At 39.1% G+C, this 26,635-nt stretch overlaps 1 protein-coding gene across 1 annotated transcript; it reads left to right on the top strand.

Moving 5' to 3' along the window:
- The first annotated feature begins 7,655 nt into the window (after positions 1–7,655).
- On the top strand, positions 7,656–26,194 carry KIF11 (kinesin family member 11). Its single transcript, XM_075026096.1, is given in 23 exon segments — positions 7,656–7,814; positions 7,816–7,943; positions 10,973–11,105; positions 11,233–11,330; positions 11,413–11,491; positions 11,832–12,017; positions 12,100–12,224; positions 13,999–14,089; positions 14,391–14,633; positions 14,743–14,838; positions 15,523–15,611; positions 16,140–16,227; positions 16,998–17,186; positions 18,296–18,503; positions 18,792–18,964; positions 19,289–19,411; positions 20,419–20,577; positions 20,986–21,125; positions 21,741–22,020; positions 23,118–23,340; positions 23,592–23,746; positions 24,067–24,183; positions 24,906–26,194. Coding segments are annotated over 23 exon segments (3,393 nt in total). The 5' UTR covers positions 7,656–7,670; the 3' UTR covers positions 25,032–26,194.
- Positions 26,195–26,635: the final 441 nt, after the last annotated feature.

The raw sequence follows: 26,635 nt of genomic DNA, 5'->3' as shown, positions 1-26,635 counted from the left end.
GTGGGTGGCTGGGCGGGGAGCCGGGGCGACACTCGTCGCGGCGGGCGGGGGAGCCGCGCCCGGCGGAGGCGGACGGGGTTGCGGCGAGAAGGGCACCGGGGCGGCCCCGCCGCGTCGCGGGGCTGGGCTGCGCCCGCGAAGGGACCGCGCTGCGGCCCGGCGCGGAGGGAGCGGCCCGCCCGCTTCCTGGTGGCCGGGCTCCGCGTCCCTGCCGGCGAAAGCCAAGACAAAAGGTAATTAGACGCCTCGTAATTTGAGTACAGTGGGTGCGGTGCCGTCCTGAGTGGCAGAGATTTCAGATCTCCCAGTGCAGCGGGTGTCAAAATCTTCCCTCGCCCTGGGGAGAGAATTTACCCGCGGGAGCTCTCCCTCGGGAGTCTGCTCGCCGCCGCTCACCCGCCGCGGGAGGTCTGCGGCACCGCTGCTTCGGGCACCCTTGCAGGATGGGTTTACGAGGTGTAAATGCTGCATGAGGTTGAACTTCTGTTGTAATTCCATGTATTTGGTTTTCTGGGGAGATTTTTTTTTTTCTTCGTAGATTTCCCTGTGGGAAGGTCGTGGTTGCGGCTGGCTGCTTTAATTCCTTTCTAGGCAAAATAGAAAAAAACACCCAAACCACCCCAGAAAACCCCACTGTTTGCAGTTCTAGTAATGTGCGTGCTTCAAATATATAATTTTCCTATGTCTTATTTCTCAACACTAAAAAAAAAAAAAAAGGATAAAGGAAAAAACTTAATGTGCTACATTTAATGCCTGATTTTAGCTTCCCCACTGCTTGTCTTTTATTACAGGTGGTATCTCACTGCTGGAAGTTCACAGAACCCTCATCCCGTCATAAAAAGGTAGAAAGATGTGACCTGACAAGTTAGGTATGGTTATTTATGTACCCAGAGATGGGACTGAAGATGTATCGGAAGTGGCTTTAAACTAGTCAGCTTTGGTCAAATTAACTGTTAGAAGTGGCAGCACGCTGCTCCATATGGTCAACAAAATCTGTCGGGGAATTTGGGTAGATATTCAGCTGCTGCTTTCCACTGAGGTCTGTGCTGCTATAGAGATGCTCTTACCAATACCTGAGCTACCCAGTTTAAAACATTCATGTCTACATCAAGTACACCCACACTTCTGGCCTCAGTTTAGACACAGAACTGTCTCTCAAGTTAACTAATCCTGGTTGGAGCGAGGCAGTTGGTAGTTTTCACCTAAATTAACTGGTTGGATTTAGAACTGTGTGGGAGCCTAACTTTAACACAATATGTTAACTCCTGTGAAAATGAAGGATATCTTTGTCCTCATGGGATTCTAGTTTGAGGCAGTCTGGGGGGTTTTGTTTGGTTGGTTGTTTTTTTTTTCTATTTCCTGGTGTATGTAAAAGTGAAGACCAGGCCGGAGGGAAAGAGGACAGGATAAATGGTAAGATGTTAAATCTTACTTCCATGCCATTGCCAGTTCATTAGAGAGGATAATGCCGTTGTGTCTGGCAGAAAGCAGACTGCCAGATGAGTGCCTCTTCATGATCTATCTCTTCCCTCTCTGAAGCAACTGGGGGATTAAGAGGTTGTGAATTGATGTCGCTTTCATCGATTGGGTGTATAGTAGAAATGCTTCTGCCTTTATTGTTAACACAGGTTGTAGGCATGTTGTATCAGTTATCATGTAGGGGTGAAAGCTATAAAAGTATACAGAGTTTCAGGCAGTGTATTCGTTTTTCAGGTCCTGACAGAGTTTGCTAACCTAATGTAGCCGAATGTATATATTTAGCTAATGCTGGCCTGACGTATATTTAGCTGCTCTGATAAATCCTGCCTTTCCCTATAGATCTTGCCTAGGATATACACAGGGGCACTCCTGGGAAAGCGAAGTAGACTGCACCAGCAAAACTGTGGTGGTCTGCTAATAGTTGCATTTAAAGCAAGTGCTTCTGCTTCTGAGCTGTTGTGATGAAAGATCACACCTCCTCATGCATCTAACTGTTGCAGCAGAGGTGTGCAATAGAGGTCACACCTACTGTACTTTACACCTATTTTATCCACTGTAAGCTTATTTAGCGGCTGTTCAATGGCACTGATGTTTAGTCAGAGCAGATTGTGTTCTTATATTCTAACCCTTGCCTATTTCAGTTTATACTGGCCAAAATTACACTCATCTGCTGTTTTGGATATCTTTTCCATGTTTTAAAGATATTTTTGATACGACACCATCAGCAAAAGTAAAGAGGCCTTACAGTAAAATTCCTTTCTCAGTGTAGTCCAGCAACTAAGATTTCTTCTCCATGAAACTTTAATTGCTCGAAGACAATTGGCGCTTTCAGTCCTGCCTTCTTTACCTGCCCTAGTGGAAGAACCGGTGTTGTCCAAAATATCAAATGAACTTAAGTATGGTTTAGAGTAAGTGTGAAAATGATTCAAAAATTCCCATGAAGAAGCTTTATGGAGTAGCAGTGTGGAAATCCCTCTTCAGGATATGTGACATAACTGTACAGTGCAGGGAAAGTGATCCTCAGAGTAAGCAGGTTACAACTAATTTAGAATAAAGCCAGTATTTTATATTCCTCTTGAAAGCTAAGAGGCAGCAAGTGTAAAACTCTTAAGTACAGTCTTGATATGCTTCTAATACAAGCATATTTTTCCACCAAGCTAAAATTCTGGATTAAATTCAAATTGTAATTGTATATAAAAGGGCTTTGTAGCAAACTGGCCTCAGGCTGAAAAAAGCATATGATTGTTATTTCCAGTCCAAAATAAATAGTGGTGATTTCATGACAAGGCATATATGAAAAAAGATCGCCTGTTGACTGCTCTCAGTATAAAAATACTGAATTAATTACATTTTAAAATATTAAAGTCAAAAGATAGTGAGAAACCAAGGAGACATTTCCTGCTGACTTCAGTGAGTCCTATCAAGTCTATATGTTTCCAATTTTCCCATTCATTCTTCCTTTTCTTTTTATGTAAAGGATGTCATTCAGCTGCATGCCTTAACTGAAAATAGGTAAGCATATTGAAAATTATTAGCTTTACTGTGAGTTAATTACGCAAATGCATACACCCCCCTACGTGTGGTGTTAATTTTTTATTATGGTGACTATAACTATAAAAAGATGTAAAAGTGCTACCATCTGTGTCTCTGTTGGACAGTGATCTGGCACACATGAAGAAAAAAGAGATCCTTTATTCTGTGTATTTTCCCTGGCTAGTTGAAACCAATTCTGTTTTTAATCATGCTATGTATGCATTGAGTCCTTAATTTTTAACATTAAGGTAGTTATTTTATTGCATCATATCTTTCATTTTTAACAGTGAAATAATTATCCTGTTACATTGACTGAAGGAGAGCCCTGTCCTCAGCTGAGAATATACCAGTACAGGCTGTGTGAGTCCTTATTGTTTAATTTTCTGTATGTGGACAACACAGACTTTAGAATATTACTGACCAACTGGACAGGCTGTTCAAAGGCTAGAAATTGCTTTATGTTTATCTGAGGTGCAGGTCATCTCCCCTTTAATGTGAATATGCAATTAATCAGTAAATTTTTCCTATGTCACTGATAATATTAAACTCTCCACATGTTCAGTACCGCTCATACACTGTGTAGCATGTTGGTAATCAAAACAGGTGTTACTAAGCCTTGAAGAAGTCTCATCCAAACTTATAATTTGTATTAATTATATCTCTCCATTATTATAACCTTTCTTAGCTAATCATGTTTACTGACAACAATTGTACTATTTGTCAGGCCTCCATACCTATAATTACCCAGGTCATCTGATATAAATCCTAGGAAAACACTAATTATTTTTTTTTTGAGACATGCATTGCCTATTAATATCACTATAATACAATGATTTCTTACTGGCAAGCTTTAGTGAAAAATTGTCCTTTTGGATCAGTAAGTGGGGATTAGTAATCTCTACCGAAGTCATTACATTGGCAGTTGTGTGTATTAATATATATTTTTCTGTAATGTTTTTGTCTCTCTCTAAAAAAAAAAAAAACAACCAAACATATTTGTCACAGATGATGTACATGCCTTCTTAAAGGTCATTCTCCAAACCACTGTTATCCCTACCCTAAATATTGTTTCTTTTTTCTCATATTTATTGCTTGTGAAATGCTAGCTCCCTGTTACTGAGGTTATAGTGTATTAGTATCTTTAGGCTCTACCTAGTCTAAGAAAATATATGACCTATGCTATATATTGACCTTGTAAAACAGAGCTGCAGCTATTAAACTGTATGCATTTTTTAAGTTAACTCCATTACCAGAAGTACATGTTTTCCACTTGCCACAGCTATGGCAAAGGTAGCTATCAGCTAGATTCAACTCCCAGTAAATAAATAGATTTCTCTTGTTTAAATGCAGGTTTGAATGATCTCTTCTTTTCTTTCATGTTTGTGAGAGACGTTTATATTTTGAGCAAAATTCTGACTAATGCAAGTTACACTTTCATACTAGAAAAGAACAAACTGGCAGAAATGGGAAGAAAAGACTTCTTGTGTTCCATTGCTGCCTTCTTTTGTACGATCCATATGAAGGAGTGTATAGAGCAAATGGTAAAGATTCAATATATTCGCATACCTGTATTTGACTTTTCAGTCTAGCAGTAGCTCCTACACAATTGTCTGTACAAATTATTTTTGCTCTTAGCATATATGGAATACAAAAAGCAAGTAAGAATAAGGGTGGTCTCAATATGTTTGCAATGGATATCGCTTTTATCTCATATTAATTTTCCCACTTGGTTAAATCTTCACTTAACTGAAATAAAATGTAGTATTGTGATTTTTAGTGTTTCATTAGAGGAAAAAAAAACCAGCATGTCTTAGTAATATCAACCCACCAAACTCATTTTGGTTGGAAAGTTAAGCCCTAAGACTGTTAGAAAATACAGATTCCTTAGTTGTCTATGCATATAAATTTTAAGTGTTTTGTTACAAGTTTTGTCTACAGAATCATTGCCTTTTTTCTAGGTTTGAGGCCAAAAGGTTAAAAATTAATGTTGTAGGGCAGTAATTTATCTGGCAGTTACTAACTTCCAAATGTCTGTCCTTGCAAAGTATTTTTCTTTTCATGTAATATATTTATATGTTATATATACTTTAAGATTGTATTGTTTTCAGTGGCATACAACCAGTAGAGTCTTATATGGAGCAAACGGAAAGTACTTGCTCAGAAAAGCTGGCAATGAAAATTGTTATTAATCACTAGAAAGATTTCATAGCTCTTGTCCTGTCTCATCATCAGTCTGTATTTAGAATGGCAGACAAATTTGTTGAATGCTAATGTTTTCTGAATCAATTTCTGCTCAGAGCAGACTAGGAATCCAACACTTCATGTCCTTTTCTATAAAAATAATGTGTATTTCTCAGATCCTATTCTTCATGCCTAGTGTAAGATTGATTGGTTCTGACATTGTTCTAACTTTTGAGATAAATGGTAGAGGAGCATAATGTGATGCTGCTTCATGTCACTGTCAGAAAAATTACTGCAAGCCTTATGGGTTAGGACTCATTTGTTATTAACTTTAAGAACTCATGGAGGTGGTGTAAGTTTCAAAGCAGCCGACTTAAAAAAGGGGAGGGGACGGGGGGACACCTGCAAAATTATAGATGGGTAACACGAATTTCAGCAACTGGGAAGGCCCTAGAACAACAACAGCAAAACACTGTAGCACTGTAGGCCATAACAGGTAGACGACAGTATGACAGTCTGTAGCAGCCAGTGCAGATTTGTTGAGAACAAAGCATGTCAGACCAGTTAAATCTCTAACATCTGCTTCGTCCCCTCTACCCACAAGGGCTGTTATCCTGGTGTAGACCTCCACCTCGCAAAGCTTTTAATACCTTATCAAAGGAAGCTCTCACAGGGGAGCTAGGGTGACATAAATTAAACTGCTAGTGAGAGGATGCAAACTTGTACTTGCTGAGTGGTTCACGTGATCTAGTTTCAAAATAAAAGGACGGATGAGTTGCACCTGCGGTGCTTTGTCCTGAGCCTTTAACTATTTATTTTCATTCTGACATAGGATTTTCCTAGTAATTGAGCAGGCAATACCAGCCTGTACACATATCGAAAGTTAGGTGTAGAATTCAGAGTGATGTTGATGAATTGCACTGCATACCAACCTGAGTTAAAGCACGCTCAACGCACAGAGGGACCAGAGCGGAGCTCTGCAGGCAGGGCCAGTGAAACGAAGCACACAGATGGGGGATAGAACCTGCCTGGCCTGGCAGTTCTGCTGCAAACGCGTGGCAAACTGCAGAAGGGCACCACTGACCAAGGGGACGGCGAGGTGCCCTGCTGGGAACAGTGAACGCTGTGCCCTGCCGTGTGCACAGAAATATGGTATTTTTTGGTTTTTTAAGTGGGCAAAGTAATGCTTCCACTCCCTCGGGCATTGGCTTGGTGTTCTCTAATTTTGAACATGACATTTAAAGAAAACATGGTCTAACTGGAGAGCCAGTGGGGATAGAAGAATGTATGGCCAGAGGGCTTGACCTGTGAGGGAAGATTACATGAGGAATGTAGTCATGTGTTTGAGTTACAGCCTAACTGTGGTGGTACTGCTCAATTTAGGGTTAAACACAACGCGCTGTCCTTTAGGGAGGACCAGTACTCAATAGTTTCGCTGTGTAGGCCTGGTTACTTTGTGTAAACGATGCAGGCTTTGCCAGTGACTATACCCTCCAAGAAGGAACTAAAGACTGATGAAAAGGAAACATCCTGCCCCAGAAGGCACCAAAGGCCAGATGATTACCAAAGAAGCATGAACTTGGGGAAAAGTAAAGGCGGCGGGGCGAGATGGCGCCCACTGACTCAATTCAAGACCTAAAAGACCTACTCCCCCCCTACACTCCTTGAGCATGGGCTGTAGAGCAAAAGAACACTGTACTTTTAATTTGAAGCGGAGAAAACCTTAGCCGAATAGAAATGGTGGCAAGTAAGTGACTACCAATAATGATTTGGGGGAAGGACTTTGGAAACTAAGTGGGTGAGTATAAATCGCTTGCTTGTTTAACTGCAGGGTGTGCTGGCTTTGTGGAATTACCGCCTAGCACCCATCTTCGCGCAAATATGCAATAAACAACGCCTCTCCTCAGCGCGTGATGATTGTCTCCTTCCGCACCGGGTGACGAATCCGCCGTTCGGACAGCGCTCCGAATCCCGAAGGAAGGTGGGAAGCCCGGATGGCCTCGAACCCGCGGCCATTCGGCGGCCGCTGCAGAGGCGGCGGTGGGTTTCCCTGCCGCCCCCTCGTGAGCGCGCGCGGTAGTGGCGGCAAAACCACTGCTGCACGGCAGGTTCGGGTTTGGCGTCAGGTAGAACGTCAGCAGCGGTGCGGCCTGCGCGCGCTGGGCAGCAGCGGGTCTCAGGCGACCAGGTCGGACGCCGTAACGCAAACGCGTGTGCCGTCCCGGACCGCGGGATCCGTCATCCCGCGACCCGTCCGGTCTAATTCCTTTCACCGCGCTGCCCGCTCTGCCGGGCGGCCCGAGCTGCCGGGGGCGGTGCCACCCCCGCCGCCCGCCCCGCCGTCACTCGGTCACGTGATAGCGACCGGCCGGGCACTATAGCCCCCAGCGTGCAGTGCGCTCACGGCGGGACGGGGCGGTGGCGCCGCCGCTGCCGCCGTGCGTGTGCGTCACCACCGAAATTTGAACATCGGTCCCATGGTGCCCCGCGGGCTCCCGCTGATTGGCTGGGCCGGGGGGCGGTGCGTGATTCAAAGTCGGTGGCGGCGCGGGCGGTGGCGGCTGAGGCGAGCGGCGGACGGTTGCCCTGAGCCCCAGGCGCCACGGAGCGAAGGCGGTCAGCGCTTCACCTCTCTCCCCCCGGCAGGTTTCGCGCCGAGACTCCGCCATGGCTTCCCTCAGCTTCCAGGGCAGCGGTGGCGCCAAGAAGGAGGAGAAGGGCAAGAATATCCAGGTGGTGGTGCGGTGCAGGTAGGCGCGGAGGCCTTCCCCGTCCCGGGCAAGCGTTGGAGGTCGGCCCGCAGCAGGGGCCTTCGGAGAGCCGCGGCTCTGCCCAGCCGCTACTCGGCGGCTCTGGGGAGAGGGAACTGCGTGACGCCTCTCCGCGTATATCGCTGTTCAAGAGCCCGCCGTTGCATCCAAACGGCGCTCGTTACTGCGCTTTAGGATGCCTGTCGGAGGCATTAATTGTTCGCGCTGTGCGGCGGACCGCTCTAGCCAGTGGACATAATCGGCACTTCCGCAAAATTACCGCTGCTGTGAATAATCTCTTACAGCTTAAAAAGGCAAAAAGTTGTAATTTCCTGACTTGGTTCGGTACACCCAGGATGAATCTATGTAGGAAGGCTAAGAAGAGCTAGATGAGAGTTAGTACGACTGATATTCAAGACACAAAAAAACCGAACTGAATTTTTATCTTTTATGGGCTTCTGTGGGAAGCCGCTACGATGTAGCAGCTAATAAAATTTTTGCTGCACCCGCTTTCGTATATCTTTCGTGTAACTTCGGTGATGCAGACTCCGAATTCAGAGGAAAAGCTATGGGAGTCAACTTCTTAATTAATGATGATCAACTACATTGGCTGATAAGATTAATTTATTTTTTGGTACGATATGACAAATTTCATGTACCATAAAATTAGGTTCTCTTTGTAATTTTGAGGTGACTTTAAAGACTTGCTTACTGATACTGGATCTTAAATGTTCTTAAAGTGTTGCTTGTTAAACCTGTAATACTGCTAATGGGTTAAGAATAGTGTTCAAAATAACTTTGAAAGTTTTTGAGGTTTGGTTTCTTTTTTGAGCCAGAGCTGCAAATGTTAGCTTACACATTATGATTATTATCATTAATGCCTTTTGCAATCATACTGGAATTCCAAACAGGCTTGGAAGTTCTACTTTTACAGATGCACAATGAAAATAGAAAGTAAATGTGATTTTCCCTTAATTTTGCAACACAGATAAAGAGCTGCTGAAACAAATGTTATGGGATTGGTGAATGTGTTGCTGTAAATCAAGGCTATTGCAAAAGAAGAATAACTTTATTGAAGAATTTGAATTTGACACTGTGTCAAGAGCAATAATATTTTTTCATCTGATTAGTCTCAATTGTTCTGGAATAGCCTCACTAAGTATCAGTGTATATTTTAAATAAATAAAATGCTTGATGTGACAGTAGCATCGGGATTGTTCATGGTGTAGTATTTTGCTTTTGTTGCAACTCATAGACTAAGTCCTATGTCAAGATTTAGTCTCTAACGCCTAAGCACTTTCTAGCTCACCCTTGCTCTTGCCTCTTGTACAGCTTTTCTTTCTTAATAGAGCTTTGGTCTGTTTGAACTAGTGAATGTTCCTTCCACCTTTCCTTTTTCTTCTGCATCAGTCAGGTTTTCCTTATCTTACAGATAGGTAGATGGATGCAATTGCATTAATTTGCTTCCAAAACCTGACATGTCCAAGCTTATCAAAAACCTTAAAAACAAAAATTTTGGAAACTCAAAATGCACGTATTAGCTTTGTTAATATACATGTTAATATGCTTCATACCTAAGGGGATGAACTTGTGTCACCATGGCATACCAGGTTGCTGCTTGTCTAGTGGCACATGGTGATGATCTGCAAGTATGCTTCAGCCTAGCTGAATTGTTCCTCTAATCCCGCAGTTGTGGGCTATCATATCGTAAGGCTGCTGCGTTTGACTGGTTCACTGTTACAGCATTACAGATGAGAATATATTCTTCGTTCACCCTCCTGCTATTTTAAAAGTCATAAAACCAAAGCTGTAACTTGCCTCTGTGAACAAGATTTTAGTGATCATCTGTTGTCACCAGCCAGTCTTGCACCAAAGTGTCTAGTGGTCTGTTCAGAATCTAACACTTCAGCCTCAGTGCTATGTTGAGGAAGAAATGTTAGCCACAAGAGTCAGGAAACTCGAGATGCCATGCACTTGTGGGTTTTTTTGCATTTTTTTAACATTATAGTTTAAAGAGACAGCATCTGAAGTGTCTCTACCATCAAAATATTTTAAAGATTACTAAGGTTGTAGAAGTTCTATTTTCAAGTTACCTGTTCAGGTCAATTATACAGGTAGCATAGACATTCAGTGCAGTAGCACTACTAAATAAGTAATAAGACAGCATTTCATGCTTTTAGTCTTCAGCCCTGGTCATTTCCATGCTTTTTGGAAGAAATTGTTGCAAATGTCCCTTCAAGGAAAATTGTGTGCACCAGGTTTAAGTTAAATTCGTGATGAAACAAAATGCTCCCTATCAAGTTTCTGAACTTTTATTACACCTCTATTAAACTTAAAACTGAGAGTAAAAAGATATGTGGACTTCTTTTCTCCTGAAATCCAATGTTTTGTCTGTCTTATTAAATTCTATTCACAAATTTTATTCAAATACATCAGCATTATAAAGGTCCTGGTATTGCTGTCTACTGTTCTGCCATTAGTAGGGTCTATTAGTATTTCTGGTGCTTTAGAGTATTTTGTCATCAGTGCATCATGTAGGCCTCATTGCTTATGAAAAATAAAAAAGGAAATTTTTAAAATTAATTAGTTTGATTCACTATTGCCTTAACTTTCACATATAAGTTTTTCTTTTTTTGAAGGCTCTTATTTATACAATTATTTGGTCTGTTTAATCTTCTACCCCCCTGCAGCTGAACAACATTTTCTAGTGCAAGTTAGCTGTGTGCGCTCATCTAAATGATCTTAAAAGTGCTTATGGACTTGTTAAAAACTACATATGTAAACAAACTAAAAGCTGTAGGTACTTGACTTGTCCCACAGTGGGTGGAAGGAGAAACAAGGTCTGGAAACTGCCAAAATGCGGCAGTTTTTCCTTAAACAATTATTAAACAAATTAAATTAAAAGCTTTATGTTCCTTTTACCCAATTATACTATTCTGGATCCTTAAACTGAGTCATATTACTGCTTTGTCAGTTTGTTCTTGTTAGCAATGATATCAATCCGATATTCTTAACTCCTGTCTTTTTAGGCCTTTTAATGCCTCGGAACGTAAAGCAAGCTCCTATGCTGTTGTAGACTGTGATCAAGCAAGAAAGGAAGTTAGTGTCCGCACTGGAGGAGTTGCAGATAAGACGTCAAGAAAGACTTACACATTTGATATGGTAAGGCCTTGTCAAGTTGGGGACTTCTTGAAACAAGCTAGTACATTTCTCTAGTATGGTCTGATTACTGTGTGATGCCATACATTACTGTATGGATAAATGGGATATGTTGTCTTTGCCTCAACAGGTTTTTGGAGCTCAGGCAAAGCAGATTGATGTATACCGGAGTGTTGTGTGTCCCATTTTGGATGAAGTTATTATGGGCTACAACTGTACAGTGTTTGCGTAAGTAAGCTAATAATTATTATTGGGAAATTTGATTTGAATTTTAGTTTCTTGTTTACATTTTAATTTTTTATTCTCACAGTTATGGCCAAACTGGTACTGGTAAGACCTTCACAATGGAAGGGGAGCGGTCGCCCAATGAGGAATATACTTGGGAAGAGGTATATTTTCACTGGTGTGATTTCTCTTGTCTGTACTATAGTTCAAAGTTAGAAATTGCAGAAGGCTAAAGAAAACCTAAATTGATGCCTTTCAAATCCTGAAGCTGACTTTCCTTAAATGTTTGTAAATTAGCAAATGGTCTCATTCATTTATATGAAAATCAAATCTTTACATCTTTAATGCAATCATACAAGTCTTGGCGATCTTTATATGGAAGATGATCTTTGTCCAAGGTATTCTTGCTTATATCAAATCAGACTATTTAGCTGAAATTCCACTCCCCACACTCAAATTTCTTTTAGTATGTTTATGTATTAAATACTTTGCTTTCATTTACAGGATCCACTAGCGGGTATAATACCCCGTACATTGCATCAAATATTTGAAAAACTCTCAGAGAATGGTACTGAATTTTCAGTGAAAGTCTCTCTTCTGGAAATCTATAATGAGGAGCTTTTTGATCTTCTGAATCCTACTCCTGATGTTGGAGAAAAGCTGCAGATGTTTGATGACCCTCGAAACAAGGTTAGTGCTGTCTTCCAAAATTTGTGATCTTAAGGCTTTCAGGATCGTTGAGAGATAATAAGCATGCGTTATTTTCTCACAGAGGGGTGTAATTATTAAAGGTTTGGAAGAAATAACTGTACACAACAAAAATGAAGTCTACCAAATCCTGGAGAGGGGTGCAGCAAAAAGAACGACTGCAGCTACTTACATGAATGCATATTCCAGGTACAAATCTTCCCCATTTCAGAAACTTCTTGTTCTTGTTTTATTAAACAGGATCTTACCAAAGAAGTAAAAGATGTTAAAGCTAGCACAAGCCTGGCATGATCTTGAGATTGTGTATTGCAGTTTAGGTTGCCAAATGTGGGTTAGAAAGCCATAGTTAGAACTTCTTCCTTATCACATCCTGTGGAGTGATTCTAATAGGTGTATGAAGGTGCACTATAAAATCTGAATGCGTCTCATCTTAAAAATGGGCACGCTGTTTCTCTCTGCGTGACTTTTTACATAAGCTTCCCCTCTTGTTTAGAGTTTGCATACTTTGTTATGAATATATCCCTTGTTAATATGCAGTGTCTAGTTGGAACAGTAGCCCTGGCATTCTACCTAACTCTAGTTGAGATGCAAGTAGCAGAATGTTCTTAATCTGGCATCTAGAATATTGAAATTTAATTGTTACTCAAAGTTAAGAAGTTAACTTTTTCAAAGCTGTCTATGCCTATGGAAACAAAAGATGGAAGTCTGACAGATACATAACTGAAATACGTTGTATGTACTAGCACGAGATCAATATTCTCTGCAGTAGATATTGTACATCTTCAAAAAGAAGGCTGTAGTCCTTTCAAGTTTGGAAGATGTTTAGCTGATATACCTGTATTAGTGAGGTGGGTTGTCTTTGTTCTAGCTGTTATGGGTAGTTGGGGGGTGGGGGTTTTTTGCCACTCCTGTTTACCAAATAAAAATTTGAAGTAGGAGTTTCAAGTATCCTTTCCTTTCAGTAGAAAATGGTACACTAGGTTTTATTACTGAAGTTGGGATTTCAAAACACTGCTAAGATCTGTTTTTTACAGGTCAACACAAGACCCTCTTTTTCAAACCCCAGCTTCTGAAACCTTGCAAACTGGATTGTGGAAGTTGGGGATAAGGTTGAGAGGGTTTTGTATGGCAATGCAGGCTACTTCATATGATTGCAGCTCGTAGTCAGAATGTAGTAGAGACACCTTGGTCAAAAATATCATTGTTTATTACTGATTTCTCATTCTTGAACTGCAGATATGATATCTATGTCACTGAACAAGTAGTGATCCAGTGTTGCAATAAACAAGGAACACCCTGTCCATGTCATCTTTTAAATTAAAGATACACTAAGCACATTTGTCTACCAGTACAAGGGAATGGGTATTTGGCTACCACAGATTTGAACACAGAACTAATTTCATCTGAAACTTAAAAAACCCAACCTTTAAAGTATTAAGCTCAAGCTAAAATCATCTTAAACTGTACTACTGTTTAGATTGAAAACTGAATTGAACTTCTGAATTTTTAACACTGGATTCAGCTGCTTGTTGATTTTCTTATCCTGAATAAAGAAAACTATATTTCTTAATCTCACATTCTGTAAAACTGTTCTTAGTGTATTGACTAAAAAATCTACAAGCCAGTTTTCTTGACATGTCTATGAGTTGAGAACACACAAATGTAAACAAACTCAAAGTGTTTCTCTTGGGTTTTGCTTGAAATAAGATAAAATTTGTCTGGATTGAATGAGACAAACATCATCCAGTTGCTTCATTGCTGGTTTTAAGTACCATATTCATATGTATACACACAAAAATATACTTGGTAGAATAACTGTGTATTGAAAATGTGTAATTCCCAATTAATGGGCCAAATGTATTCCCTAAAAAGAGCATAGATGCCTAATTTGCAGCAGTGTCATGTAGCAAGCAGATCATTTGGCTTTAATGGGATGTCTGTCTGAAACTCAATTCTTTTATAGCCGTTCTCACTCTGTGTTTTCGATTACCATCCATATGAAAGAAACAACAGTAGATGGAGAAGAACTTGTTAAAATTGGGAAGCTAAACTTGGTAAGTATTTGAACTAAATGTCATTGATTTTCTTAAAGTATGAACTAGAATAATCTGACCTTATTCTCTTGAGAATCTAAGGTGGTTTTTTTTCTGGTAAGGAGAAAAAAAATCATTGTTTTTCATAGAGTGATATAAACTATATTTGTCACTCTGAGAAATGTCAGTCCCATTTGTTCACCCCAGTGTCTCCTGAACAACTCATAAGCTAGTTAGGCTATGTTGTGTTCTGCAACACTATGAGCCAAGCATTCTTCAGGGTGGTTTGAGACAGAAGCATGTCCTTCCTCTTGTCTTTCAGGTTGATCTTGCAGGAAGTGAAAACATTGGTCGATCTGGGGCAGTTGACAGAAGAGCTCGTGAAGCTGGAAATATCAACCAGTCTCTCCTGACACTAGGAAGAGTTATTACTGCTCTAGTAGAAAGAGCCCCACATATTCCATACAGGGAATCTAAACTCACAAGAATCCTTCAAGACTCTCTTGGAGGACGAACAAAAACATCAATAATTGCCACAGTTTCTCCTGCATCTATAAACCTTGAAGTAAATTTAAGTCTGAAAATCTATTCCTAAAATAGATATACTTTGCTAATGATACAAAAATATGAGTTAACTCCTCAGCTTGACCTAGTGTTAAATCTGTTTATCACAGGAAACATTGAGTACACTGGAATATGCCCACAGAGCAAAGAACATAATGAACAAGCCTGAAGTTAATCAGAAGCTAACAAAAAAAGCTCTTATTAAGGTAGGCTAGACATATATCTTAACAAATTAAGTTACAGGTTAGGTTTGATTCTGTTAATAAAATTTTTGCTATGCAGGAATTATGAAGTTGTGGAGAAGCTATAACTAGTAGCACTGCTTTTCTGAGGTGATTTTAATCACTGAACTAACACTTTCAAACTAAGCTACTCTATTGATACAGGATTAGTCACTTTGCAGATGTTGAAACTTGCTAAGACTAAAGCTGGATAGAGAGGGGTATTGCTACTAGCTATGACTCTGTATGGATTACCCGATTACATGTTAGTGGAGAGCCACTAAATGACACTGGATTTTTTTTTTTCTGGACTTGCTATATTAGCAGCTTCATTCCCTAGAAAGTGCCTGAATTAAATTGAACTTGTCAGTAAGTATGAAGGAAGAGCCAATATAAAGTAGCTGACTGCTACTAAAGCAGCTGTGATTGCCATTGTAAGCTGCTACATGCAACCAGGTATGATTCAAATGGGAGGTTTCAATGCTGACGTGTATCCAGTGGTATGAATTTAAATGGTGCTATACTGAACTTATTTGGAACAGAAGTGCTTTTCTCCTGTGCTTATGCAAAACTTGTGTAGAGCACCATCTTTGTGAAGTATCTGTTAAGATAAATCTTGAAAGCAAAGTAGAAATTTTCATGTTTACACGTGATTGTTTCTTTATGCAGGAATATACTGAAGAGATTGAGCGTCTGAAGCGAGACCTTGCTGCTGCACGAGAAAAAAATGGAGTCTATATTTCCCTTGAAAATTATGAGTATGTCTTCTAAATGTCTTTAAAATTACTAACAACAAACCCCAGATACTGGTACCTATCCTTACACAGAAGTGCTTTCAGATCTATTTTCACACCAGAAAATTGAAGATAGTCAGGAGAATTTAAGTGACTCGTCAACTTGTTCTTTAGAAATTAATTATTACACAGATAGAAGCCTAAAGAGTAGCTTTGCACTGAGGATCTTATTTATATGTGGAACTTACCATAAGCATAGCCAGGATGCAGATGTATGCCATGCAGCCTTTCTTTCAGTGGAAGTGCACATAGGAGAGCAAACTTGATATAGTTTACTTCACTTTGTAAGAGGCTTAGTTTACATAGAAAGTTTACAATGGAAAATTGTCTTAAATCCTTTCTGCACTGAGTGAAAATTACCTGCTTTTCATACAGAAGTTAGCAATACTTATTTTTTGAAAATACTAAATATGTGGTATAAAAACCAGTAGATAATCTTGAAATCAGCTCTTACTTAACTAATTTATTTGTTTGTTTTAATCCTTGCTTGAGAGCCCTTAGTGGAAAGCTGACAGTTCAGGAAGAACAAATTGCAGAGTATATTGACAAAATCAGCATCATGGAGGAAGAAGTGAAAAGAGTAAGTGATGTTTCTCAACTGTGGCTTAAATCTGCCAAAAAATGAAAGAAATCTTTGGGTAAGGAGGAAAAAAAGTTTAAACAAAGAACAGTCTGAAGAGTTTTTGTTCTTAAAGCTCCCTAATTAGTCAAGAGTGGGAGCTTCCTAATCCTTGAAGTTAGGAAGTTGAAATATATATGAAGTTGCAGGATGCAATATTTATTTTTTTAAAGCTGTTTTAATATCTACCACTTTACCTTTAATTTGCTTTGCTGGGTTTTCAGAAAAAATCTGCTTGTAAAATAGTATCATTTCGGTTGACAGATAACCTGCTTAGGAACAAAGAATGAGGGGGGAGAGGAGAAGGTGATGAGCCTCCGTTAACAAATTACACATAAAATGGGAGCTTTGTCTTTAGAAGAAATGCAGATATTTGCTGGAATATGTAACTACTCTGTGTAGTCAGCTTTACTGACTCTTCTTCATTCTGTCTGCTTAGGTTTTAGTGGGATTTTTTTTCTTGTGCTGTAACAATTGTTTGGTCTTGTGGTTTGAGTGGGGAAGCAAGGATTATTACAGTGAAAATGGTGTTGGTTTGTGATATTTTCAGTGAATACAGAGACTATACAAATCTACAGTCCAGGTTTAAGACCTCTGAGCCTTACAGCTGAAACTACATTAGTAGATGACAGCTTGCCTTCTGGTATTGTGGCATAATTTGAGATGTGAAGTGGGACTGTTGAACTTATAAAAAGCAGTGTTGCCCTATTGATGTTTGTCTTCCACTTTAGGTCACTGAACTATTCACAGTTAGTAAAAATGAACTTGAACAGTGTAAAACAGACCTGCAAGTCAAGGAGAAAGAACTGGAAGAAACACAAAAAGATCTGCAAGAAACCAAGGTTCATCTGGCTGAAGAAGAATATGTGGTTTCAGTTTTGGAAGACACTGAACAAAAACTTCATGGTACAGCTAGCAAGGTTGGTCACAATTCTTGCACCTAACTGTAACAGTAGCTTCCCATGTTTAGGAGTTTCATGGGCTGTTCAGGGAAATCATTGTTGCTAAATCATGATGGAAAACTAGGATTAGCGCTCTCTATAAATTATATTATGATGAAAAGCTACTTAAGATTGCAGGACTTCCTCTGTGCTAATATTGACAGTTGATTGCCTTCAGGCCCAGTTTGTCATGAGAGTTCCAGTGCTTTGCAGTATCTATTGTCATGACTTGTTTTGTAGAATAAGTAGTTTTCTTTACTAGAAACTTGTGGCTGGCCCTACAAAAGAGTAAGTTATATGTAACTGGGGTAGAAAAATAGCACACATCTCTGCAAAGCTTTTTGCTATAATTTACACTCACTGAGTGAATAATGGAAACTTGCCCTGTCGCCTCTATATTTTAGGGTCTGGTTTTGATGTGTTTGTTGATTGGTCATAAGTATCGAAACAAACTTGATGTGGGAAGAGAGAGAGTGTCCTGCTATTTAAACTGCCAAGTGATGAAACTTGTATCTTTAGTCAACATGAAAATTTCCTTCTACTCAGATTCCTGTAAGGTTGGGAGGGGATGCCTTTTTTTTTTTTGCATGTGGGTTGTGGAGTGTTTGTGTGAGATAAATAGGTACAGAAGTTATTTACACTGACTACAAAACCAAGAATCCACTATACGTTTGAATTCAAAATTATTTATCACAGAACTAGTACTGGAAACCTCTTGCTTGAGTACTAGTAAAGAATGTATTTACTGCCAAATCTTTCAGAAAAAGTTGAAGAGGTCAGGAATTTTTTTCGGTTACTGTTCTGTGATAAATGTTATCTTAATTCCTTAAGTACTGAGGATGTCCTTTATTAATGCTTTAGTTTCAAATTTGGAACAAATGGTCTCTAGTATGTGACTTTTTCCTGTGTTCTAAGACTACAAATGACATAACACCAGGATTAAGAACAGTTGTAATTTGATGTAAAGGGAAATAGCTGTCTTTCTAGGGAGATAAATTCTCCTTTAACTCAGAACCACAGTTGCTTTTCCTTATGTATGCTTGACTTCTTGTTTAAAGACTGACTAAAATAACTTAAAAAAATTGTAGTTGCTTAGTACAGTTGAAGAAACTACAAAAGATGTATCTGGTCTCCATGCAAAACTGGACCGTAAGAAGGCTGTTGATCAACACAATGCTGTCGTCCAAAATACATTTGCAGGACAAATGAATGCTTTGTTCAACAAAATACAAGATTCAGTTAGTGAAAACAGTTTGAAGCAGCAACAGATGTTGACATCTTACACAAATTTTATAGGTAAGTGTAAAACGTGTATCGGTATGTCATCCTGAATTTTTGCAACTAGTAGTACCAAAGACCGTTTCCTAAAACGCATCTGTTTTATTAAGTGGAAGAGGCTTTATTTTCAGCAATTTAATGATTACAGTTGCACCAGTAATATATTTGGGATGATCAACAGCCTTCTTGTGTTGTAAGAGGCAATAAGGTGATGAGCAATAAAAAGAGTTCCTATCTTACAGTGGAACTTTTAGGAAAAAAAAAAAAACCAACCAAAACTGTAACTCTTCTTGGTTTCTTTTGTAGGTGACCTCCTGTCTACCAGTTCTTCAGCAGCTAATATTCTTGCATCGGTTGTATCAGCATCTTTTGCATCTGTTAAAGAATTGGTGTCTACTGAAGTTTCTCAAGTGTCTGAGAAAATAACACAACATGAGAATCTGTCACTCGATTGTAAAGCTGAGCTGCTGAGATTAATTGTTAGTAAATTTACATACTCTTATGTTACTTTAAATATATGAAACTTTTCTTGATCAAAAAGGGTTCTGCAAATATTGTACAGGGGTTTTCTTCTGATGTTCTCTCTACCTGTCTCTGCTTCAGCACTTGGCCATGATTATGTCCCTTCCCACTTCCCCTCCCATGTCACCACCACAAGCTGTAATGTATTATATAACAAATACTGTAAGAGCAGAGTTCATGATATGTGTATGGATAGTTTCTTACAAATGTAGATGAAGGAACAGTCATATCCTGTTTTACTTTTGCTTTTACATTTATTTTTTTTTCACCACTGTTCCTAGGAGGAACATAAATCTGGATTAGGAAGAGCATTAAATAGCTTGACACCAATGGTAGAATTTGTCTTGGGGCTAAACTGTCGGTTTCAGAGTTACATGAAGAAATACTCTGCTGTGGCGGACAAGGTAATGCACATGACTTGTCTCTTACCTTGTCCTCTTCTATTTTATTTAATTTACAGATAACCCTTTGGTGTTTTTTCTGTAGTGTGTCAGAGTGTTTCCACTTCTGGTCTGGCCTTTTCTTTTTTTATTCTGTCCCATGAGTTCTACCTTTTAGCTCTTTCTTTCAGACTTCATTTCCACTTCCGAATATGGTGTATTTGCTTGTTATCTGTATTGGCACAACTGCTCACCTAAATGCCACAGCAGAATGGTAAAATGTGGATGCTTAAAGCTATACAGAACAAACATTTGATAATAACCTTAATATAGTCTCTCCTGTATTTTAGAAATCTAAAATAACCAACTTAAGTCTTATCACTCCCAATTTCTCCTGCTGTCATACCAAACTTTTTCTGTAGTCACTTTAATTCCTGGGGAATGTGATGCTTTATTTTGTTAACAATAACCATAAGTGCAGACAACGCCCCACTTTTTTTTTTTAAAAACAAGTCCTTTGCTTCAATTTTTACTTGTAGTCTATCTCATGATGTTTATGTAGAACTGCAGCCTCACTCTTTCATTCCTTTTTTTCCATTTTGTCAAAAGTAAATCCTTGTTCCTGTTGCTGTGACTGAAAAATTTCCCCTTTGTCAATTACAACTCATGTGAAATCCACTCCCCTTGTCTAGAAGCTTTTTATTGGTTTTCAGACTTAGACAGCAAATAGTCCATGGCTTACCAGCTCTTGCTTCTTGCTCTTGGCTTAACCAAGTACCTTGTCTGTGTGTTCCTATTTTGTCTACCTCGCATGCCAAATTTTGTGTCTGGAAAAGCCTGCACCAAATTCCAACCTGTAACTTCAGATCGCTCTAGGTGTTACTTTCCACCTTTTATGTGCAATACTTTATTAGTGCCTTTGACAATTTCTCTTGGGGTAGAGTTTGTTTCTATTTAAATTATGCTAGGGAAAAGTATCCAGTTCTTACCTAAAGATAAATATCTAACTTCAAATAAAACTTTTTTCAAAGATGGAGGGTCATAAAAAGGAAATGGATACCTTCTTTGGAGATCTTTCTCTCACCCTGAAAACACTACGGGAAGAAACAGCCAGTGGTTTTGCTCAGCTTCAGAATGATTGTGAGAATTTAAAAGAAGAAGTGGAAATGATGAGGTTGGCACATACAAAGGTATCCTTAGAGTAAGAAGAAATCCTAACACCAAGTGTGATTGCTTACTTTGATTTAAACTCTTTGTAGCAGTAAACTTATACTTGATTTAGAAGAAATGTTAGGACAGTAACTTGATGATCCTAATTCTTTTCAGCCTTTGTTGGGCTGCTTTAAGAAGCTTTATGTAGGAAGGTAACGAAAAAACCCACACTTACCCTTGCTCTAAGCATGTCCAGTATATATTCCTTTACATATACTTCCAAAAGCAAAGTGCCTCTATCTTCTCTACACAAAAATTGTACCTTCAGCTTTAGAATGATAAAGCTCTTTTATTTGCTGCATTTTTAAATAAAGGCATTCAAGTACCCTTTAAGAATGTTAGCAAGTGCAGAATAACAGTGAAATGTATCTTGTTTTTCTTAATAGAGCACAGCTGAATTAATTTTGTCACTGCAAAGCCAGCTTGACCTGTTTGCTCAGGAGACTCAGAAGAACTTAACTAATGTACTCATAAAAAATGGAAGCTTGAAGACCGCCATTACTGCTGTGCAAGAAAATGTTCACCTGTAAGGAGCAGACTACTTTTGGTGTATGCTGATGCAAGATAAAACTGCAAAATTACATGCTCTTCTTATTTATATGCTTATAAAGTCTTCTGGACAAGACCTGTATGTTAGCGCTGAGTACTGCCACAGAATGTAGATCATAGTTCATGTTTCCCCAGAGTAAAAGGTAGCCCTACAAGGCTTTTAGTCAAACTTGTCTCTTGAGCATATTGCAGATAAGAGACCATGGTTTGGGGAACAATATGCTGATGAGTGACCTTCAGTATGGCTGGACTTCAGAACTTCATACCATAAAGGCTTAGCTTGAAGTATAATAGTGTATCTATTGTAGCATGCTTCATTCAGTTGCAGACTGAATAACTAAGGTCTTGTCAAAGTTGTTGGGTTTTTGTTTGTGTTTGTGGGTTTGGCTGGGTGGTTTTTGTTTGGAGGGTGGGGGTTTAACAAACCTACTGCTCCAAGTGCTGCAATTCGTAAATTTACTAAACAGAGCAACAGCATAACTGGTTTGATGAAACTGCACTACTTCACTGGTTCTGGTCTTGTATTTCTAAATGTAGAATGTGTTAAAATCCACCTTTCAATCTCTGAACTGGTACAAATATGTTGTTGCAGGAAAACTACAGACTTAGTCAGCAGTACAAATTCCAATTACAGCAAATTTATTGCATCTCTGGATGATTTCTCTCAAGAGCTCAGGATCATAACTGCTGAAAACAAGATGATGCTGGAAGAATCCACTGATCACTGTCAACAACTTCTTAGCAATCTCAAAAATGCGTCTCGGGATACTGATAAATGGGCTGAATTTACAACTGCTCAGATAGTTGACTTTACCAATCAGCAGCTACTGTCCTTCAGTTATGAGAAACAGCAACTTCAGTGTTTACAAAAGGTACCTATAGTCACTTGGAGTCTAATACAACATTTTGAGACAGGCTTTAACAGTAGAATTTGTAGGGGGGGGAAGTTCTCACTTATAGCCAGAACAAAATTGTGGTTTTCTGATCACAGCAGGCTTGTGTTACTCAGCTTAAATAGATTAAATTAGAGGAAATCAGAAGCTTAATTTAAGAGGAAGACTTTAAAATTAAAGGCTAATAACCTCAAAAAAGGGTGTCCTGATTAATCCCATGTGGCTGACTTCCATTTGTAATTTGGGCTTTTTACATCTTTTTGGTAGTATATATCTCTAATACTAAAGCACAGTGATGTGCCTGGAAGATTTGCACAATAATCAAATACAGGCTACGTTCTGGAGGATGCAAATTACTTTATTGGTCAGATGGATTAACATTATGGGAGAATGTGTTCCTTTTGTATCTACTAGTTCTGGCCTCTTAGAGAATTCCTTTTTTTTTTTAATTGCCATTGCAAACTTCACTTCCCACCTTTCTTGTTTTATTGTTCTAATAGGTAATGAAACAGGCAAATCCAACGTTTTGCTAACTTTCAGAAAGAAAGACTTAAAAGCATTTGCTGTCTCAAGACACCCCTGTGTGTTATACCTACTGAATGTTTCAGGAGTTTCATTCCGATGGGAATGGCTAAAAATACATGTTTTCCTTCTTTTCCCCTACAAACGCATAAAGCTTCTAGTACTTGTAGGATTTTCACTTTCACTTGAATATCCTAATTCTGTGTGGGGTTGTGCATAGAAGCATGAGGAGTCTGATCTGAACCAGATGGCATCATCTTTATTCTTATGAGTAGCTTTCTAAAATGATCATACTTTCTAAGAAACTGACTCTCTTCTGAAGATAGTTCTCGAAATGAGAGTGTAAAACTGGTGCTGAAACTGACTCTCTTCTGAAGATAGTTCTCAAAATGAGACTGTAAAACTGGCACTGAAACTTCTCAATTTGAGGTCTCTCAGTTGTTCGTTTCAGGTCATGTTACTAATCATGCACCACACCTTAGAAAAGAGGCCATAACCTTAGCTTTCCTGTTAACTTGGTGGTTTTTGTTGGGGTTTTTTTGTTTTGTTTTCAGAAAAATGAAGAAAACTGTGATAAAGCGATAGCTGAAATTGCTGACCATACTGGTAGACAAAAAGCTGCTGAGGAGAAGGTACTAAATGGCCTTCTTGATCAGGTAAAGGTTGATCAGGAGATACTTCTGAAGCAGAAGTTGGCACTTAATGAGGAAGCACAGCATGGACTGACTCAGGTTAATGGTTTCCTGCAAGAGGATCTTAAAGTGGATATTCCAACAGGTATTTAAAGTAGGTCGGGGACGGAATGGTCTTAAAGAAAGCAATCTGAATTGCAGAATTCATAAGTGAAGGTTAATGGGGACATAATATAACTAGCAGCCTTACACCTTTTTTAAGGTGCATGCAAAGAATGGTGACTGAACAAAGCTTGACTTCTGTATTGAGTTAATGTAAAATTGATGGTCTGCAATTAAAGCAAATGCTGATCGTGTTTAATAGCGCCTTTCATTAGTATACAATCTTCATTAAAGGGACAACTCCACAGAGAAGAGACTACTTCTATCCAGTCACACTTGTGAGAACAGAACCCCGGGAACTTCTACTGGAGCAATTAAGGGAAAAGCAACTAAAGCTTGATGCTATGCTAAACAGTGTGACAAAGGAGGTGGAGGATAATGCAGATCAGGTATGTGTATGAATGGCAAATGAGGCTCTTCATTGAAGAGTTCACATCTTTAGGAGTTTTTTTCATGCCATTGTGGAGAGTTGACTAGAACCCCAGAGCTGTTGCAGCCTTTGTGTTTTACAGGGTACTCGGTCACATGTGCTGAGCTTTTGACAAAAACAGTCTCTTGAAAAATAAGAGAAGACATTAATAATTTAGAGACTTTCAGTTCTGTTTTTCAAAATGGAAGTGCCATGTCTTTTATAGATCTGATCATGCTTAGTACATTCACCTAGGAAACTCAGACATTGAATACACTTTTCTGAAAACTTCTCGTTTAGGACCTGTTGGAAGAGGAGGAAGAGTTGCAAGAATCCAGTGAAAGCCTTGCTAGTGACCAATCCTTTGTAGATACAAACATATGGTGCCACGCAAATGGGGGCATTCCCTTTTTCCAGGTAACTTCCACAGATATTCCAAACAGCTATATATTTAAGAGTGAAGGAAAATTATTGTTCCATAATAGTGCTGTAGTCTAAAGTCACCTACTATCATTTAGTGTAGTCTCACAACTTCTTTGAACTGTGTAGAATATGCTTTGTTAAACTTGAGCTAAAATAACAGCAGATTCTGATAACAGTTAACAGCAGAGAAATAATGCAAATTTCTGATGAGCTAGACAGACAGTAGAAAAATCCTCAGCAAATAATCCTGCATGAAAAAAGTTGTCATAATTTACTACACAAACACATGTGTGTAATGTAAAAGTTGAAATGAGATGTGGAGTATCTTCTTAGAGGCCAGATGGAAATATTAGCATTCTTCACTGGTTTGTTGTGATTTTTTTGTTTGAGTTTTGGTTTTTTTTTTTTTTACTTTATTCCTTTAGACCCTCTTGCTCTACCAATGTATCAGTGTGTAAATCCCTGATATATTAAGCTTGGATTTGGCTTGGGGAGGGTGGGAGGTATATTTACTTGTCATGGATCCCTTAAAAATAGCTGCTGAACTTCCAGATGTCTACAATAAATCTCTTTAGTAAATGCAATATTGGGAACCTTTTTCAGGAGTTATACCAACTTTTTTTTTCTCAGAACACTATATACTGCATTGTACATGAGCAAGTGGTCTTTAATTTCTTTGTGTTCTCTTAACATTGGGCATTTTCTTTAAATCCCAGCACAAAAGGAGTCACAAAAAGGATAAAGAGAACAAATCTGCAGCTACAGTGGAGAAGAACAAAATAGAGGATATGACAGAACAGTTTCTTCCCAAATCTAAGCCTCCTTTAAGAGCACTGAACTAAGATACATCCACTGCAGATTCCTGTTTTGAAATACTTGTGTCTGTCTACTGAGCCATAACTTTCTTCAGTTATTCTCGGTCTCTGTATATAGTGATACGTTGATGCAAAGTTGGATCAAAAGATTGGCCTGCCAGCTGTCCTGCCTTTGTTCAATTTCTATATGCTGTAGCTTGCAAAGTATTAACAGAATTTTTAAAAAATTTAAAAAAAAAAAAAAAAAAACAAACCAAAAAAAAACCCAAACCCTCTGCAGATGGTGGTGCTGTATGTTTAAATATACTTTTATCTTGTCAAGTAAGAGATCCTTTTCTGTTTCTCAGTAGATTTAGAACAGAAAGGTATGTGGAAAAATGCTTTGTCAGCATTACTAGCTACCATTTTATTTTTAATTAACTGTAAATAAGTGTTGGTTTTGTACCTGCTTTTTAGTCTGATTTCTGTTTCTATGAAGTAGATAGCTGTCTTTTGACTGGGATACTTCAAATAAATCATTGATACATGGAAAAAAAAATGTATAAGCGCCTCCCTCAGAGTAAAACAAGCTTATGTGACTTTCATCTTATATTACCAGGTTTAATTTAGGTAAAACATTAGCGGCTGTGTTGTAAGTCTTGTGCTGTCAGAAAAGGATCATAGAATGGTTTGGGTTGGAATGAACCTTAAAGATCATCTAGTTCCAACCCCCTGCCATGGGCAGGGACACCTTCCACTAGACCAGGTTGCTCAAAGCCCCATCCAAGCTGGCCTTGAACACGTCCAGGGAGGGGGCATCCACAGCCTCTCTGGGCAACCTGTTCCAGTGCCTCACCACCCTCACAGTGAAGAATTCCTTCCCAATATCTAATCTAAATCTGCCTTCTTTCAGTTTAAAGTAATTTCTCTTTATCCGATCACTACACTCCCTGATAAAAGAGTCTCTCCCCACAATTCCTGTAGGCCCCCTTTAGGTCCTGGAAGGCTGCTACAAGGTCTCTCTGGAGCCTTTTCTTATCCAGGGTGAACAACCCCAACTCTCTCAGCCCGTCTTCATGGGGGAGGTGTTCCAGCCCCCTTATCTTCTTTGGAGCCCTCCTCTGGACCCACTCCAACAGGTCCATGTCTGTCTTATGTTGGGGGCCCTAGAGCTGAACAATGTTCAGCTGTGTGAATATTGTGAAAGTGTGAATGGTTCCCTCCCTTGTTTCCTAATAGACAACAGCTTTATTTCAGTATCTCTTCAGTATATGAAAGCCAGTCTCACTACTGGGTTTTGGGGTTTTTTTGTTGTTTGTTTTCATTAGTTTTGAACCTAACTGTTCTTATATTTCTATTAACCTTCAGCTGTGATGTGTTGACTTGGATAAGATGTTGTCAACCACAGCTTCTGTATTGTAAACTGGTAGCATTTCTTTTAAGATGTAGATACTTCACATTAAAACATGCAAACTTGGTTACAAATGCAGCTCCTATATCGTATAACAACAGTGAATTTCCCATAATTGACAGTAGCATTTGACCAGCTGTTCTTTTCATTCTGCTTACCTGAGAATTTGAAGAAAACTTCAAGCTATGATGTGCTAAAAAAGCAGATGAATAGGATTATGATGGGAGTGGGGAGAGACACT

Source organism: Buteo buteo, chromosome 4 (genome assembly GCF_964188355.1).
Source record: "Buteo buteo chromosome 4, bButBut1.hap1.1, whole genome shotgun sequence".
Lineage (NCBI taxonomy): Eukaryota > Metazoa > Chordata > Aves > Accipitriformes > Accipitridae > Buteo > Buteo buteo.
Note: the sequence above shows the minus strand (reverse complement) of the source record. Positions and strands in the feature narration are given on the sequence as shown.